Source organism: Equus asinus, chromosome 7 (genome assembly GCF_041296235.1).
Source record: "Equus asinus isolate D_3611 breed Donkey chromosome 7, EquAss-T2T_v2, whole genome shotgun sequence".
Classification (NCBI taxonomy): Eukaryota; Metazoa; Chordata; class Mammalia; order Perissodactyla; family Equidae; genus Equus; species Equus asinus.
In genome coordinates this window covers 99,983,658-100,000,500 of record NC_091796.1, presented here as the reverse complement: position 1 = coordinate 100,000,500, position 16,843 = coordinate 99,983,658, and the positions used below count along the sequence as shown (strand labels likewise).

Genomic DNA, 16,843 nt, shown 5'->3' with positions numbered 1-16,843 from the left:
CCTGACAGCCCCCACGCCCAGAAAGCCTCCCCAGAGAAGGGCACATGCCTTGGTGGGACGGCCTGGGAATCTGCGGCGCCTCATTCTTGTGCCTGGCAGTGGCTCCTTCCCCCCTGGGCACAGCTGACCCTCTCTTCCTTCAACCCCACCCTCTCTCACAGTCACAAATATCCAGGGACAAACCTGTCCCTTCACCTCACTTCCAAGGGAAGAAAGTAAAATCAGAAGAGGCACGACGGAGAAGCAGCTTTGATCTCATGCCTGCTGTGGGTCAGACGCCATGCTGGGCGCTATACAGACTGTCTCACCTTCTCCTAAGAGCCACCATCTTTCACAGACAGGGGAGCGCAAGACTCAGGGACATGACGCAATGCACAGGTGCTTGCACAAGGCTGCCCTTCTTTAAACGTAATCTATTGCTCTGAGGTTGGGAGGAAATCACTGGTCTTGCTTAGGCTCTGACTTCTGGTTGGCTGTCAGGATCAAATGCCGCTACTCAATCACTGAGGCCAGTGGTCCTGCAGACCCCACATTCTCACATGGCTTCCTGAAGACCCCCAGCCTGACACAGAGCTCATTGAATAGGAGAAACTCAGGGTTTTAGGCCTACTTTCGTCTCTCCTTCGTTCCGTTCCACCCTGGTTCTGACACTGGTGTAAACGCTCTTCCGACGCAGGTGGGTGCACCAAGTGTCTGTTGAGGCCCTACATTGCACACTGCTGTGTGCCGGGGGTGGGTAGAGCAATGAAGGACACATCTAGCTGCCAGAATAGTCCTTGAAACTTCCTTCTGATTGAGGCAGTCCTCTGCATCAGTCCCCATTGTGGACCCCAAGGCCCTGAGTCCAGTCTGTACATCCCTGCACATGGCCTTTCATGTCGGCAGCCTGTCCCTCAACGCCCGTCGTCCTCTTTCCCACCAGCCCCTCTAGTATTGAGATTGCATTTCACGGACTCTCTTCTGCTCTTCACATCGACCTTGCACAGGCAGTTCTCTTGGCCTAAACCTCTCTTCTCCTCTCGTCCCCTTTCCCATCCTAACATTTTTCAAGTCTTAATGAGCTGTCACTTCCGGTAAAGCTGTCCTTACTGTGAGATAGGTGTTCCCAAAGCTTGTACTTACCCATCACATTCTCTTCTCACACCTGGTGGTATTTGCCAATTGTCCATCCCCCAATAAGATCTTTAAGGGAAAGGACTCTGTTTCCCTGTCCTCCACGGTAGCCCCAACGCCTCCTATAGAGCCCGTATGAGTTGACATGTCCACCTCAAGGTATTGAATGCAAGAAATAAATGATCCCTGTCCCCAAAGAACCTACAGATTACTAGAAAGACCTGCACGTAGTCAATGATAATCCACGCAGTGATGGAAGTAGAATCAGGTTTCAGAAGTAGGGGAGGAGAGAAGGGAGAGAGCGATGAAGTTACAACAGGCAGGAAGGTTGGAAAGGGCCTCTCAAGAAGGTCATGGCCAAGTAGAGTTTTCAAGAGTAAGAAAGAAGGGCTTTTCCATGGGCAAGGGGAGGGGGCGTCCCAGGAGAGGAATCAGGCTTAGCCAGCCGAGGCATAGAAGCTTGGTAGTAGGGAGTGGGGTTGGGGGAGGGAAGACGGGCCGTGGGGAGGGAGCTCATGGGCAGTTGGCTGTTGCTTTAGTGTGCAGGAGGACTGAAGATGGGTGTACTGGTGGGCAGTGGGGTCAAAGAGAGGGGAAGGGGGCAACTCTCAGAGGGCATGTGCCCTATAGAGGGTTTCACCTCCATCCCCCAAGAGACGGTCTTTGCCCAGAGTCAGGCTGGTGGAGTTCACTCTGGCAACCCTGAGAAAAATTGATTTGAGGGAACATGTCCAGAGGGAGGAAGATGAGTGTAGATGCCTTCAGGACTGTCCACGGAAGAGATGAGGAGAGTCTGGACCAAGGGCAGGGCAAGGAGATGGACAGAAGGTGGGGCTCGCGATGTCTCAAGAAGGTAGAACAGTTGACCCTTCCCTGGATGGCTCAGGAGTGCAGAGTGATGGTCAGTTTTCTGTCTTGGATGACGGCATGGGTGACGTGACCACCTGGAGAAGGAGAAAGAAGGAGCAAGCTCAGGGTGGGGGTAGCTTGGAGGTCAGTTTAGAACATGTGGATGAAGAATCCAGTAGGTGGGTGAATATATGTGAGTGTAGCTTAGAGCTGTTGACGAAAATAATCCATAACCAATCTATAAATGAAAATTTGGGTGAGTTTATTCTGAGCTTAAATCTGAGGATTATAACCCGGGAGAGTCTTTCCACAAAGGAACAGAGCACTCCAAAGAAGTGGGGGTATACAGGGTGGTTATATACCCTCAAAGAGTATGTTTCGCATATGATTGAAATGTCCCTTTTACAATAGTCGCGAGGCTGCTCTGTCAGCACAGCAATTGATGGAAACGGCAGATAGGTCTCAGTGAACGCCGCGGGGTGGCAGGTGTGTTGCCTCGGGCTGGGGGGTCACAGATGAGCACTGCAATCGGTTCCCAGCCTAAAGAAACATGCTTAATCTTTAAGGAGACGCCAACGTTGGGAGGGGGAGGGAAGTTGCACCTTTATCTCAAGGGCCTTTGTTCTTGCCATAGGGAATCTCTAAAGCAGATATACAATGCGTGCTCAACGGCCTCGGTCAGGCCCTTTTGGAAAGACAAGGTCAGGTCGAATTAGGTTTATACCAAATGGCTTCCTCATATACTCCAATATATCCTATTGCTTGCCATTTCAATTTGTCACTTAGAGAGTCAAACAACAGACACAAAACTACAAAACAAAAATCGATGAATCAGATCAACGGAAACGGAGAGAACTTTACAGTTTCCCAAAGGAACTGCTCATTCAGCCAGAGATTCTTCACATACTTCCTTCTAATTTAGTCTCATCTAGTACGAGAAAATGGTATTCGATTGACACACATTCAGTTTCCACAAAGAGCTGGTTGGGAACGTGGCTATCACGTTAGGACTGGCCTGACATAGACAAGAGATATTGCATGAATCCTCTGGATGACTCTGTAAGGTGCAGATAATCGTCCCTCTGTTACAGCGCAGAATAGGAAAACTGACATTCAGAGAGGTAAAAAACTGCCCGCCACGAACATCAGAGTTGATGCACGCAAGCCCAGCCCTGTCCTACTCCAAAAGGACTAGTTTCCGATTGGGTCCTTTAGTTTGAAATCCTCCTGGTGCCAAAGCCTTGCTGGGCTAGGCCTGGGGGGGAGCAGGCAGTTCTGACTGGAACCAGCGGCTCCCCGCAACTGGCCAGCCTCACTCGAGGTCCCTGGAAGACCAAACTTCCAGGACAGCCTTCGGCTCTGCGTTTCCACTTTTTGAGGGACCTCAACATGGCAGTAAATGCCTGTGGCTGGGGAGGGCCAGCCATGGCTAGAAAATGATCAGATCTATACAAACGGATAAAGAGTGTTTGGAGGGCTCTCTGGGAGGTAAGAGATCATTCTGGCTGCTAAGACTGGGACTTTGCAATCTGCTTTCGTCATCTCTCTTCTTGAAAAATAAGCCCTTAAAGCAGAAATGGCAAAGAGCGTGGGATGTGGGATTTGAGACCTGACTTTGAAGCCTAGCTAGAACACAGACTAGCTGTATGACCTCGGGTAACTTACACAACCTCTCTGGGGGCTGTTCACTCATTTGTAAAGTGAAGACAATAATACTATGTACATTGTGGGGTTATCACGAGAATCAAATGAGGTTACATAAGAGAACAGCTCTGTTAACTGTCCTGTTGGTCCCCATTCTATCACTAACGGTGTGGGATGTTGCAAGGTCTCTGATTCAGGGATGGACCCTCAGCTTACTTCCCCTTAACGGTTCTTTCCTCTCTTGCAGACTTATTTCGTTCCAAAACGGCATCTTCCTTTTATCGAGTTGTCTTAGTAGTCAGCCTCTGTGCTCCCATCTATTGTGCGCCCCCATCCGGTCCCTCCAGCAGAGGGGTCCCCCTTCCTTCCTCCACAAAGAGCAGCCCCGCCTTTCAAATGTCTTCCAGCAACACCAACTTCGCCTTCCGACTATACTGGAAGCTGGTGCTGAAGACCCCAAGTAAGAACATCTTCTCCCCGATGACTGTCTCTGCTTCCCTGGTTATGCTCTCACTAGGGGCCCGCTCAGCCACCAAGACCCAGATCCTCCAGAGCCTCGGCTCCAACCTCACACACACGTCAGAGCCTGCCATCCACCAGGGCTGCCAGCTCCTGGTCCACGCACTCAGTGTCCCCAGCAAAGACCTGGACTTGAAGATGGAGAGTGTCCTCTTCATCAAAAAGGAGCTGCAGAAAAATTTCTAGGACAATGTCGAGAGGCTGTATGAGTCAGAAGTCCTCTCTACAGATTTCTCCACCACCTCCACTGCCCGGGAGAGGATCGACAGCTACGTGGAGAAGGAGACCAAAGGAAAGGTTGTGGACTTAATCCAATGCCTTGAACTTCTGACAGCCATGGTCCTGGAGAACCACATTTTCTTTAAGGGTAAAGCTCTAAGAGGTTGATTTTGATTTTAACATTCTGTTGCTTTTTTTGTCCGCTAGTCAAATAAGCAAACCCTAAACAGCAGGGTGGAGTAATGGAAGACCCGAGTTCCAACTAGTTTTAGTATCAGTTCCAGTGGGGACTCATTGAGCTCTAAGATAACTCGATATTTGGGTAGCCTGATTATGTGTCCTGAGGGGCTGACATTGAGCTCAGTGGGCAGCCCATGGGAAAAATCTCCTGGAAGTTAGCTTAGGGAAAAGGACCTCAATTCTTGCGACCAGCAGCTGCCCCACTGTTCTGTACAGTTTTTCAGGAAGGACACCGAGCTCTCTGATAACCCAGTTTAAGAAGCAAATCCAAAGGTGAGAACACTTTCATAGGTGTGGAAGTGCAGACAGGCCAGTATAACTGTCACTCACGTCCCCTGGACGTCTGTCAAGAGCTTTACAATTGACAAAGACACTGTGTTGCAGTAGAATGAGCACTGGCTTTAAATGAACAGCCCTGGGTTTGAATTCCACCTCTGTCCCTTACTTGTTCCATGATGCTGGGCGTATTGATTTAAAAGATTACCATGTAATGAATGGCTGATGTATGCCGGCCTCTATGCTGACTGGATGGGTGGATGATAAAGCCAACTTCACAGGGTTGTGCTTCTGGGTGAAGTGCCTGGACTCTCCAGGCAGAGTTGTCATGGATGCTATTGTACCTTCTCTCCCTCCCTCTCCTCCCCTTCTTTTCTCCTTCCTTCCATTCATCCATCCACCCATTTATCTATCCATTTGTCCCTCTATCCACTCATTCACCTATCTTTCACCCATCTATCCAGCCATTCTGCAAGGAGGGAGGAGAAGGGAAAAGAAAGAATATGCTTCGAGTCTCTACTAAGTTTCCTGTACTCTATATATGTTGTTCTGTTTAACTTTATTTTATTTTTTATTGAAATTTTAATCTCTTATCATAAAGTTCATAATTTTAAAGCATACGCTTCAGTGGTAACTGGATTTTAGTATATCCAAAGGTTGTAGAAACACCTCCACTATGTAATGCCAGAACATTTTCATCGTCTCAAAAAGAAACCCCTTATCCATTAGCAGTCACTTCACATTCCTGCTCTTCCCCCCAGCAACAAATAATCTACTTCCTGTCTCTACAGTTTTTTGTATTCTGTACCTTTCATATAAATAGAATCATATAATATGTGCAGGTTTTTATGTGGACATAAGTTTTAAATTCCTATACTAAGGAGCATGATTGTGGCATTGCATGGCAAAAGTGTGTTTGGTTTTGAAAGAAACCACCACTGTCTTCCAAAGTGGCTGGACCAGTTTGCGTTCCCTGCAGAAATGTATGAGAATTCCTGTTGCTCCACGTCCTTGCCAGCATTTGGTGGTGTCAGTGTTCCAGATTTTGGCCATTTGGATAGGTTTGTCGTGATATCCCATTATTGTTTTAATTTGCATTTCTCTGATGACATATGATGTGGAGCATCTTTTCCTATGTTTATTTCCCATCTGTATATCTTCCTTGATGAGGTACTTGTCCAGGTCTTGGGCCCATTTTTTAATCCATTTGTTTGTTTTCTTATTGTTAAGTTTTAAGAGTTCTTTGCATATTTTGGGTAACAGTTCATTAGCAGATGTTTCTTTTGCAAATATTTTTTCCCCAGTCTATGACTTGTCTTCTCATTCTCTTGACACTGTCTTTCACAGAACAGAAGTTTTGAATTTTAATTAAGTCCAGCTTATCAAGTATTTCTTTCATGTATTGTGACTTTGGTGTTGTATCTAAAATTTATTGCTGTACCCAAGGTCATCGAGGTTTTATTCTATGTTATCTTCTAGGTGTTCTATAGTTTTGTATTTTACATTTGTGATCCATTTTGAGTTAATTTTTGTGAAATGTGTAAGGTGTTTGTGTAGATTCATTTTCTTTTTTTTGCATGTGAATGCCAGTTATTCCAGCACCGTTTGTTAAAAAGACTATCTTTGCTCCATTGTATTGCCTTTGCTCCTTTGTCAAAGACCAGCTGACTATTTTTATGTGGGTCTAATTCTGGGCTCTCTATCCTGTTCCACTGATCTATCTGTCTACTCTTTCACCAATACCACGCTGTCTTGAATCCTGTAGCTTTATAGTAAGTCTTGAAGCCAGATAGTGTCAGTCCTCCAACTTTGTTCTTCTCCTCTAATATTGTGTTGACTATTCTGGGTCTTTTGCATCTTGATATAAACTTTAAAATCAGTTTGTTGATCTCTACAATATAACTTGCAAGGATTTTGTTTGGGATTGCTTTGAATCTATAGATTAGGTTGGGAAGAACTGACATCTTATCAATATTGAGTCTTCCTATCCATGAATATGGAATATCTTTCCATTTATTTAGTTCTTTGATTTCATTCATCAGAGTTTTGTAGTTTTCTTCATATAGATCTTGTACATATTTTGTTAGATTTATACCTAAGTATTTCATTTTTTTAGATGCTAATGTAAATGGTTTTGTGTTTTTAATATCAAATTCCACTTGTTCATTGCCGGTATATAGAAAAATGATAGATTTTTGTATGTATACCTTGTATCCTGCAAGCTTGCTGTAATCGCTTAGTAGTGTCAGTTCTATATCGTTGCCATTATGGGCATCTTATTCCTCAGCTTTTCCTTTTTTAAAGTTTTTGATTAGTCTATTGTTTGTCCCATCCGTTATCCTTGCCCAGGCAGCCGTGAAGCTAAACACTTGTCTGTAATTGTTTCTAACAAATATTCCCTGACCCCCCGTGAGCCAGCTTTTAGCACTGAGTGAGCTCCAATCAGCCTTGTAAGTGGGATCTCCCAGGGATTGTTGGACAGGTCAAAAAATGCTAATTCTTTGGAAATGAGACTTTGAAAGAGCTCCAGCTCTGTTCCTCTCCATCTGGTATTGGGAATTCAGGCTGCTATTTTTCAAGGTTATTGCTGAGCTGGAGAGTAGAGGATGGAACTAGTGGAAGATAAAATGCCGCAAAGTTGTCTGTTCTCATTGAGATTCAGCCATTTGTCTTGAATAAACTCTCCCCAGGTAGCTGCAAGCCTTTGGCTAATGTCCAGAGTTCTGAAAAAGTTGATTCGGACTATTTTTGCCAGTTTTTCCTGTTACCTTTATGGAAGGGTGAATATGCAGAGGTCTTTACTCTGTCATTTTTGCTGATGCCACCTCTACCCCCAGCCTGTCTTATTAAGCTTTTTGGCTAGTCTATTGTTTGCCTCAACTGTTACCCACTGCCTCAGGCAACTGCAAAACTTATCACTGCCTGTAACTGTTTTTGACTAATTTCCCCTGAGGACAAGGCTTTTTGTATTGTCTGAGCTCCAAATCAGATCAAATACAGACAGCTTTGCAAGTGATGCCTTCCAGGGAAGCACAAGACCGGTCATATGATGGCAATTCTTTGGGAATGAGTCTTTGAAAGGGTTCGAGCCCTATTTTTTCCCTTCAGTGGCTGCCAGCCTGCTGGATTTCACTGCAAATGCAGGCTATTATTTTTCAAGGCTACTAGAGAGCTGGGGAGTGGAGAATGGAACTAGAGCAGGTTAAAATGCCACAGAGCTCACTGTTCTTACCAAAATTACCTGTTTTTCTTAATAAATTGTTCCCAGTTTGCTGAAAGCATTTGGTTAATTTCCAGATTTCTAAAAAAGTAAGTTCTGACCGTTGTTGGCAGTTTTCTCATTGCTTTTATGGAGGAGGGAGTTTTCAGAGTACCTTACTTTACCATTTTTGCTATCCTTACCTCATTAATTGCACTTTGACATAAAGACCTCTCTTCTCTCTTTGTGCTAGCCAAGTGGGAGAAGCCCTTTAACCTTGAAGATGCAAGTAAAAGCTTTCCATTCCTGGTGGGCAAAGGAACCACTGTGCAGGTCCTGATGATGCACCAGGTAGAGCAATTTGCTTTTGGGGTGGATCTGGAGCTGAACTGCAGAAGGACTACAGTGGAGAAATCATGGCCTTCTTTGTCCTCCCTGGCCAGGGCAACATGAGGCAGCTGGAACAGGCCTTGTCAGCCAGGACACTGAGGAAGTGGAGCCACTCACTCCAGAAGAGGTGGGCACCTGTGTCAATTTGCTGGGGCCTGAGGCAGGTGATGGTGCACATCCAAGGATGGGGAAAAGACCAGGATAGTTGCTATTGAATAGTCACTCCTGCAAATTGAGCAGCATCTGCATGCTGGACAGTGAGCTTGGTGCTGTGCATACATGGTCTCACTTGAACTTCACAATCACCTGACAGATGAGAATTATTATCACCTTATCACCCCCATTCACAGATAAGGAACTAGAGGCTCCAAGAGGGGAAGTGAATTGCCCAAGGTCACGTAGCTAATATGTTCCTACAACACTATTATGTCACTGTTGCTATTCTCTCTGCCTGCCCATTCGATATTGAATTCCACAAAATGATTCCATAAAAATAGACAAGCAACAAAACCATTAGTGCTCACCTATAAAATGAGGATAATAATATTACTGATCTCATAGGTTGTTCAAAAGATAAAATAAGTTACTATTTATAAAGTGCTCAGAAGAATGCCAGGGAGATAGTAAGTGTTCAGTAAATGTTTAACTAATAGTAATATTATTGTTATTTCTGTAATTATTATGGAGAGTATCAAAGGATGCTAACCATAAGATAAAAAGGAATGTCAAAGTCTTAGGTACAGTCTCTTAGCAATATTTTTTTTGGCGTTGTCAGCATCATTCCCAGGCATTTATAGTCTAGGAGAAGAGAGAAGGCAGGATTAGGGATAACTGTATTTCAAGAAAGACAAAGATTAATGCCCCAGGGGAGGTAGGCAGAGTGCTGAGGAACTTCTGAGCAAAGAGAGATCACTTCCAGCTGGGATTGAAGGAAGGCTTCAAGGAGGTGGTGCATCTGAGCCACAAGTATGGCTAGGACATGAAGGTATGCCTAGGACATGAAGGTGTGGCTAGGACATGAAGGTGTGGCTAGGTCATGAAGGTATGGATAGGACATAGAAGCTTGGGAAGGGCATTTTTGGTAAAGGAAACAGCACCAGCAAAGATGCTAAGTTGGAGTTCAAGAGACATTATAGGATGTTTCAGAGATTTCTTCTCATCTCAGACTGCAACCAGGGCTGGATAGAGGAGGAGGAGGCAGCACAGAGGAGGGGAGGAGTGGCTGTAGAGAGCAGCAGACAGAGCAGAGAGAAGATGGAGATGGCCAAGCCAGCACAGGAGACCGTGATAGGGAAGAGAGAGCTGTCCATTGTGCTAGATGTTACAAGAAGTCCATCAGTGAGGACTGAAGTGTCCATCCATCACTTTTGTGCTTTCATTTCTTTGACTCACTAAGTACATGACCTTGGGCAAACAACCAAAACTAAGCTTTACCATCTTTAACATGGAGATAATGTTCATGAGTGTGCCTGGGACAATACCTGGCACGTAGTAAATGCTCAACAAACGTGGGCTGTTCACTCTTGATTCAGGGAAACCATTGCAGAGGAAGAAAAAATTGTGCCAAACTCTAGGGCCGTGCTGTCCAATATTGTGGCCACATGTGATTATTTAAATTTTAATTAATTAAAATCAAGTAAAATTAAAAATTGAGTTCCTCGTTGGCACTAACCACATCTAAGCTGCTCAATAACCACATGTGGCTAGTGGCTGCCATGTTGGACAGCACAGGTACAGAGTATTTCTGGCTTTGCAGGAAGTTCTATTGGACTTTGCTGCTCTCAGGGATTACTACGGTTTGTCTCAGGAAGGGCTGGTGGGGGGGACTCTGGGCCAGGGGTGGTAGATGCGCTTCCATCACTGCCCAGTGCCTCCCATTGGTCTCTGCCATAGGCTCCCTTGCTGAGGCCCCATCTCTGCTCTGTCCCCTACTTCATTAGGGGACCCATTTCTCACCTCATATCTCTTCAGAGCTGGACTTGCTCATCCAGGAGGCTTATGTCCAGTGCAACTTGGGTTGGTTGTCAGGGATGTGTTGATTTCTTTAGCACAACCAGCCTAGAGGAGGAACAGAGTCTCCTGAAATGCCACCTCGAAGCAGAGGTGGAGACCCAGGGTGTTGTGACCTCTCCTCTTTCTTTCTCCTTCTCCACAGGTGGATAGAGGTGTTGATTCCAAAATTTTCCATTTCTGCCTCCTATGATCTAGAAACCATCCTCCCAAAGATGGGCATCCAGCATGCCTTTGACAAAAATGCTGATTTTTCTGGAATCACTAAGAAAGACTTTCTGTGGGTTTCCAAAGTGAGTTGGTCCATGAAATATTGCCCAGACTGGAAGGGCTTATAGCGATTGGCTAATTGAGCACTCTCATCTCATTGATAAGGAAACAGAGGTCCTGCGAGGCGAAGTGACTTCTTTGTGGCAGAAGTAGGTCCGGATCTCATGGCTACCAGGCCTGTGGCTTTACAGCCATCGTGCCTCTGATACACAGGCATCTTTGATCCCTCTTCAGACAAATGTTCCTCAGGTCCAACTACAGTTCTTTGAGAATTAGGCCCCAACACCTGCTGCAGACAAGCAGGTGCCCACCTGGCATTCGACCTCACCTCCCTGACACCTAGGGGCTCACACTGAGGTCACGACATAGCTGCCATGGGCCATTGGTACTCTGTAGATCTGTTGTGTTTGGCCTGCAGTGTTAAAAAACAAAAAGAAGAAGAAAAAGAGAAAGCTGATTTCTAAAACATAGGATATTGGACGTAAAAGTCTAATTTCTCATTCTCTAAATAAATCACTGAGCCCAGTTTCCACATGGCAAATGTGAGCCCAAACCTCTACACTGCAGCCGTCAGCCAGAGCTGAGCCAGGAGCACCCCTTTCAGCGAGAGGGTGCCCTCCAGGTCCCTGTACTCTTACAAGAGGTCTTGGCGTCTAGCCCCTGTCTGCACATGGGTTTCTGATCCTGGATGTAAAACTTAGTTTTGATAACAGATTATAATAGTCAGAAGTGGTCCTGGGCCACTGAAGGGGACCTTGTCATTGTGTCCAGGGAAGCAATGCAGAGAGGTCCCACTGGAAGAGGATGAGCATAAGGGACCTCTCCTCTTATGTGCTTAAGTGCATAAATAATGGCTGTAGTTGTGAGGAGTTCTTGGGCCCCCGGAAGCTTAGGAGGACATATACCCCAGGTTAAGAATCTCTTCCCTGGAAGACCAAGAAGGGATCCAATGTTTAATAATCATTTAATAATTTAATAATACCTGATCTATGTCTCCTGTGCAACAATTGTAGCTACTACTGCATACGTGCTTTGTATGATCTCCTTTAACTGACCAAATAACCTCGGGGGATATGTGCAATTGTCGTCACCCTTTTGTAGGTTTGGAAAGTGAAGCACGTGGCCCCAAATAACTTTGCAATAATTAAGTCGCAGGACCAGGACTCGAACTCAGGTCATTCTGGTCTGTGTTTGTGACCATTCAACTCCACGTGGAAGGGCCAAGTGACCAGTAGCAACGAGAGCAGCAATGGGCAGAGCAAACCTAAGGCCAGGCGTGTGGCGTGTATAATCTTGAAGCCTCCTGAGGGGGCGTCCCTACTCCCAGGCAAAACACCGGAGCTCAGTCAAGTACAGGTATCTCCGTAGGGGCTGCTGATGTCTGTTTTTCCCTTGGCAGGCCACCCACAAGCCTGTGCTGGACATCAGAGAGGAGGACACCGAGGCCACAGCAGCCACAGCCACCAAGCTCATGCTCTGGTAGAAGGATGGCCCATCCCACTCCATCATCCGTTTTAACAGGCCCTTCCTGATGCAGATTATATAGAGATCCACAGAGACCACTCTCTTCCTAGGGAAAGTGGGAAATCCCACTGAGTTCTAGGTGGGAAAAGGCCTGTTGGCTGATTACACATTGACAATGCGCAGGAAATAACAAAGCACATGGCACTATGCTCCTGGTATGACATTAGGATGTGTCTCCTCCTGCTCTGAGGGGTCACCTGACCCCAGCAGAGCTGCCTCGCTGCTGGGGCTGCCACTTTTGAGGTTCAGTCATCAACAGTGAGCGGAGATCCCAGTCACAAACCAAAGCCCATTTCTCCAGGCAGGGCTCTTTTCTGTGAATGCTCCCAGGTAATTAGCGCTATGGAACATTTCTAGGTTGGCATACTTTCATTCCTCAGAGCCCCTGGGAATGGTAACATAGAGGTCAGTCCCCTTTATTGCAGAATTACGGTAATAAATTCGGTAAACCTAAAACGTGAATTTGGCCAGCAATAGTGCTCCCACCTGCCTCCAGGGTTCTAATTTGAAAATGGTTTATCAGCTAACTCACAGTAGCCAGGTCATCACTATGTGACATGTCAGAGGCTGCATGAATTCATTCATCCATTCATTCAACAAAAACTTATGGGGTGCCTAATATGTGCTAGGAATGGATCAGATCGACAAGGTCCCCAGCCTACTCGGCCTAGATGGAGGTGACAGACCCCACAAAGTTTAACCAAACCTTAAATACACATGGTTGTTGCAGGTTCTGATTAAGCGCTGTGAAAGCATTGGATGGGATGGCTGGAAAGAGGGTAATGGGACTGTGAGGGTGTGTTTCTGTGAGCACAGTTCTGAGTCAGGAATGAGCAGACGTGGTGGAGGGACAGAAGGAGGCCTTTGTGGCTGGAACGGTAGAACCAAGTTCAGAGAGGTACAAGGAGGGCAGATCAGGTAGGGTGTTGGCCAAAGAAAGGAGTCTGGGCTTGCTGGGGTGCCATTAAACCAGCTGAGTTTCTCAAATAAGAAGACGAGCAGCTAACATGTGGGTTGTGAAGACCTCTGAGGGCGTGCAATGGTTCTCCATCGGGACGTCGTCAGGACTGGCAGCCTCCCTGGCTCTGACGTCATCTGTGTGCTCAGCCTCCTGCCTGCTGGGTCATAGTGACAGCAGCTTGGCTCCCTTGCCCTGATTCCTCAGAACCACATGTGGTCCCGTGGACCACAGGCAAAGGCACCTCCACCATCCTTCTTCCTCGTCTCTGCTGGGTGGGATGTTCTGGCTCCTTCCACTTCACCTTTCGTTACTGAGGGTACCTCCTGAAGCCTCCAGTGGAGCTCCTACTCCCATCAGATCCAGATGCTCCTTTTCTGGGGGTCCCAGTGCCCCACACCACCTTGGATGTGCCGGGGTCTCATGTTGGCTTTTCCAAGCTCTTTTGCGCAGAAAGAAAAAAAACAGAAGGAGTTACACTACAGAGCTGGAAAAGCTTCAGGGGCATCCCCTGTCCCCATAGTCCCACCTTATTTTACAAATAGGAGAACAGAAACTCAAAGAGCGAAAACAACTAACCCAGGCCACAGGGACACCCTGGGCAGAATGAAAACCAAAGCCCAGAAATTGGGGGCTCCAGCTCTGAGCCTTTATAGCTGCCTGTACCAAACTTCACTTTACGTACAATGCTCTGCCCTCGGGCATGCCGTAAAAATCACAGTGCAGAAACCAGTCATCCTTTCTCTAAGGAGCACACTGGTGAGACCTGGCTCCACGCACACACAGTGTGCCAAGAGTAGGCAGGACGTTCTACAATAGCACACGGAAAATGGCAGACACGAAGAACTGGCAAAGCTGTGTTTGCTGTTCACAACTAATGGTACTTCCTGGTAGTTATGGGGAGTCCCCCGTAGTCAGGGGTGGGTGAGGGCTGTCAGCCTCCTTCCCCACAACCTCACTCCAGGTGGCACATACAACGAAAGCCAGCCTCAGCGGGCATTGCAGCACCCATTCAGACCTATATCAGCAAGTAGCCACAACATAGGCTGTCAGCTTGGGGAGATCTCAGCTCTCTGATCTTTCCGATGCCCATCTTTGCATTCGTTCTGAAACATGCCCAGGATTTGTTTTAACCGGGTATGGTAGGATGACAGACACAGAGACAAGTGCCTTTGAAAGAACTTTATTACTTACAGCTCCTGAGAGGAGAGGGCATGTCACACCAGGCAGGGCCACATGGGGAAGTGCCAGGGTTGATCAGGAGGTGGAAGCAGCGAGGGGAAAGCGTGGGCGAGAGCCTCTGTTACTGTCATGGTGGGAAGTAGTTAGGTGGAAGGGAAACACAGATGTTGAGGCTTGTGGTTGGAGGGTTGGAAATAGGACTTTTGTGTGCCCGTGTAAACATAGCCATGGTGTAGGTGGAAACAACTTTGTTAGTTTTGCCCATGATTTCAAGATGCCAAATCATCAGTTACAGAACATCAAGAATGATTATTATAGAATTACATGAAAGTTTCACTCAAGGCAGAAGTGATAATATTCTAAAGGCAGATTCAGCTAACTTTCTAATCAGAGCCAGAGGACAAGACCTCCTCAGGACAGCTAAACAAACAAACACGCCTTCGGAATCAGGAGTCAAGGGCACCATGCCGTGGGCTGTTCACACGGGACAGAGACACCAGTACGCTGTTTCTGGTCAATCAGTATATCTTACACTGGAAAATCACTTTTTTTAAACCCCCGCGTTAGCCTTTATTAGTATTGACTCTTGCTCCAATGTTCGAGATCAAGCTGGTGTTGACTCTAGTTACCAGAGCTTGGAGCAGTCACCTCTGGAGTGTAGGCTTCGGATTAGAATATTTCAAATATTAATCTTTCAAACTGCCAGGAGTCTAGCAATAGACTCCTGCAGTGTCTATAGCTAATTCAGTCCCTCGGTTGTTAACCAACTGGCCGTAGAATGTAAAGAAAAGAAATTACCACCTCCTTCGTGTTTGCGCTGAAGAATTTTAACGTGCACCATAGACAATATGTCGGCAGACCACCTGGGACACCCAGGCATCTCGATTTTCTAGGTGAGTGTGGCTTCTCCACCTGACCAGTTACCTATCCCGTCACCTGCCCAGTCCCCGTGTGTGGACACTTAAGTGAATTGACCAGACACAGCGCTGAAGCTGGAGGTACAGTGAAGGACTGGTCCCGCCTCGTGGAGTTTACCGTCCAGAGAGGAGGGGAGGGAGATGTTGCAAGTGTGATGGGTCTACCACGTGGCCCTTCACTGGATTTCAGCACAAGAAACTGCAGCTATTGACGCGGATCGCAAGCACTCGCTCGAGCACAAGCACTGAGAAAGTGCCCCCAAGTGCAGTGCAGTCGCCCCAACTGATATCCCTGCCCCCTCACCCCAAACAGAGACCACCCATGTCCCAAGGCAGGCAGAAGCTGCTCCTGGGGAGGCGGCATCGGGGACCTCACATGCAAGACAGTGCCACAGCGCGGAGGCAAGTTCCAAAAGGGATGGAGCTCAGGAAAGAGGATTTCAAGAAGGCCTCCACTTCCAGCTCCCAGCCAGGGTTGGAAACCCAGCTCGCCGCTGTGGCTACCCCTGTGGCCCTCAGCACTTTATGGAGTCTCTGCTCACTTTCCGCCGTCCTGCGTCACTGGGTTGTCCTGTAAGCAAATACACAGAAAGTGCTTAGGACAATGCCTTGCAAGTTGTCAGGCCCAGTGAGTGCTTCTCGTTAATGTCATTGTTCTCATTGTTATTCATATCAGGAGCGTTTTGAAACAAAGATGTTTTGTCTAGCTCGTTTCCCAGCTAGCAGTGGAGAAGAAAAGGCAGCCATTTGTGCAGAATGATGACTTCCACCTCCTCGGTGCCCCAGAGCATCCCGCACGCTGTGGGACAACATCCTCTGTCCCACTCAGAACCCAGAACTGTCCACGAGCGGGGCGCTCCCCTTTTGTTCCACGGCGTGTGGCTGACCTCTGGTACCAAACACCCGAGCAGCTCACCCCATCCCACGCAAGACGTGTTCAGAGGCCCAGCTTTAAAATAAAACGCCGCAGGGCATATTCACTATTGAAGGCCCAAAGTAAAACCTCTCTGTGCCAGGGCACGCAAAAAATTAAAGTTGCTTAGGGAAGGATGCTGGTGTTGCACTTCTTGATGGATGATGCAATTACTAAAGACAAGAGGAGCATTTCAAGAATTTTAAAAAGGCCTTATCCATAAAAGTTTGCTCTCTGCCCATTTAATCCAGGATCTATTACCAAAGAGAGATCACTGGCCAGGGAGTTGGGAGCGTGGCTGTGGTGTCAGGTAAGAGGAACGTGGGCGTCCCAGCTCTGCTCCCCACCAGCTGTGTGACTGTGGGCGAGTTCCTGAACCTCTCTGAGCCTGGATCCACATCTCTGAAATAGGGACAGTAATAATAGTGCTTACCTTGCATGGTTGTTGTGGGGGTTAAAGGAGATGCCGCAGAGCAAGTATATGGCACCAGAGCCCAACCCAGGGTGCCCCCGTCCACACAGGGGTAACCACTGAGGCTGTCCAACGCTACAAAGGGGTCTAGACAGAGGCAGGACAGGAAGCTGCATCTTCTCCCTCCTCCTCCTCCCTCCCTGCTCCC

General features: G+C 47.2%; 1 protein-coding gene across 1 annotated transcript; it reads left to right on the top strand.

The window, feature by feature from the left end:
• The first annotated feature begins 4,034 nt into the window (after positions 1 to 4,034).
• SERPINA9 (serpin family A member 9) lies at positions 4,035 to 12,332 on the top strand. Its single transcript, XM_070514546.1, is given in 5 exon segments — positions 4,035 to 4,492; positions 8,313 to 8,450; positions 8,453 to 8,576; positions 10,605 to 10,752; positions 12,129 to 12,332. Coding segments are annotated over 5 exon segments (1,020 nt in total). The 5' UTR covers positions 4,035 to 4,086.
• Positions 12,333 to 16,843: the final 4,511 nt, after the last annotated feature.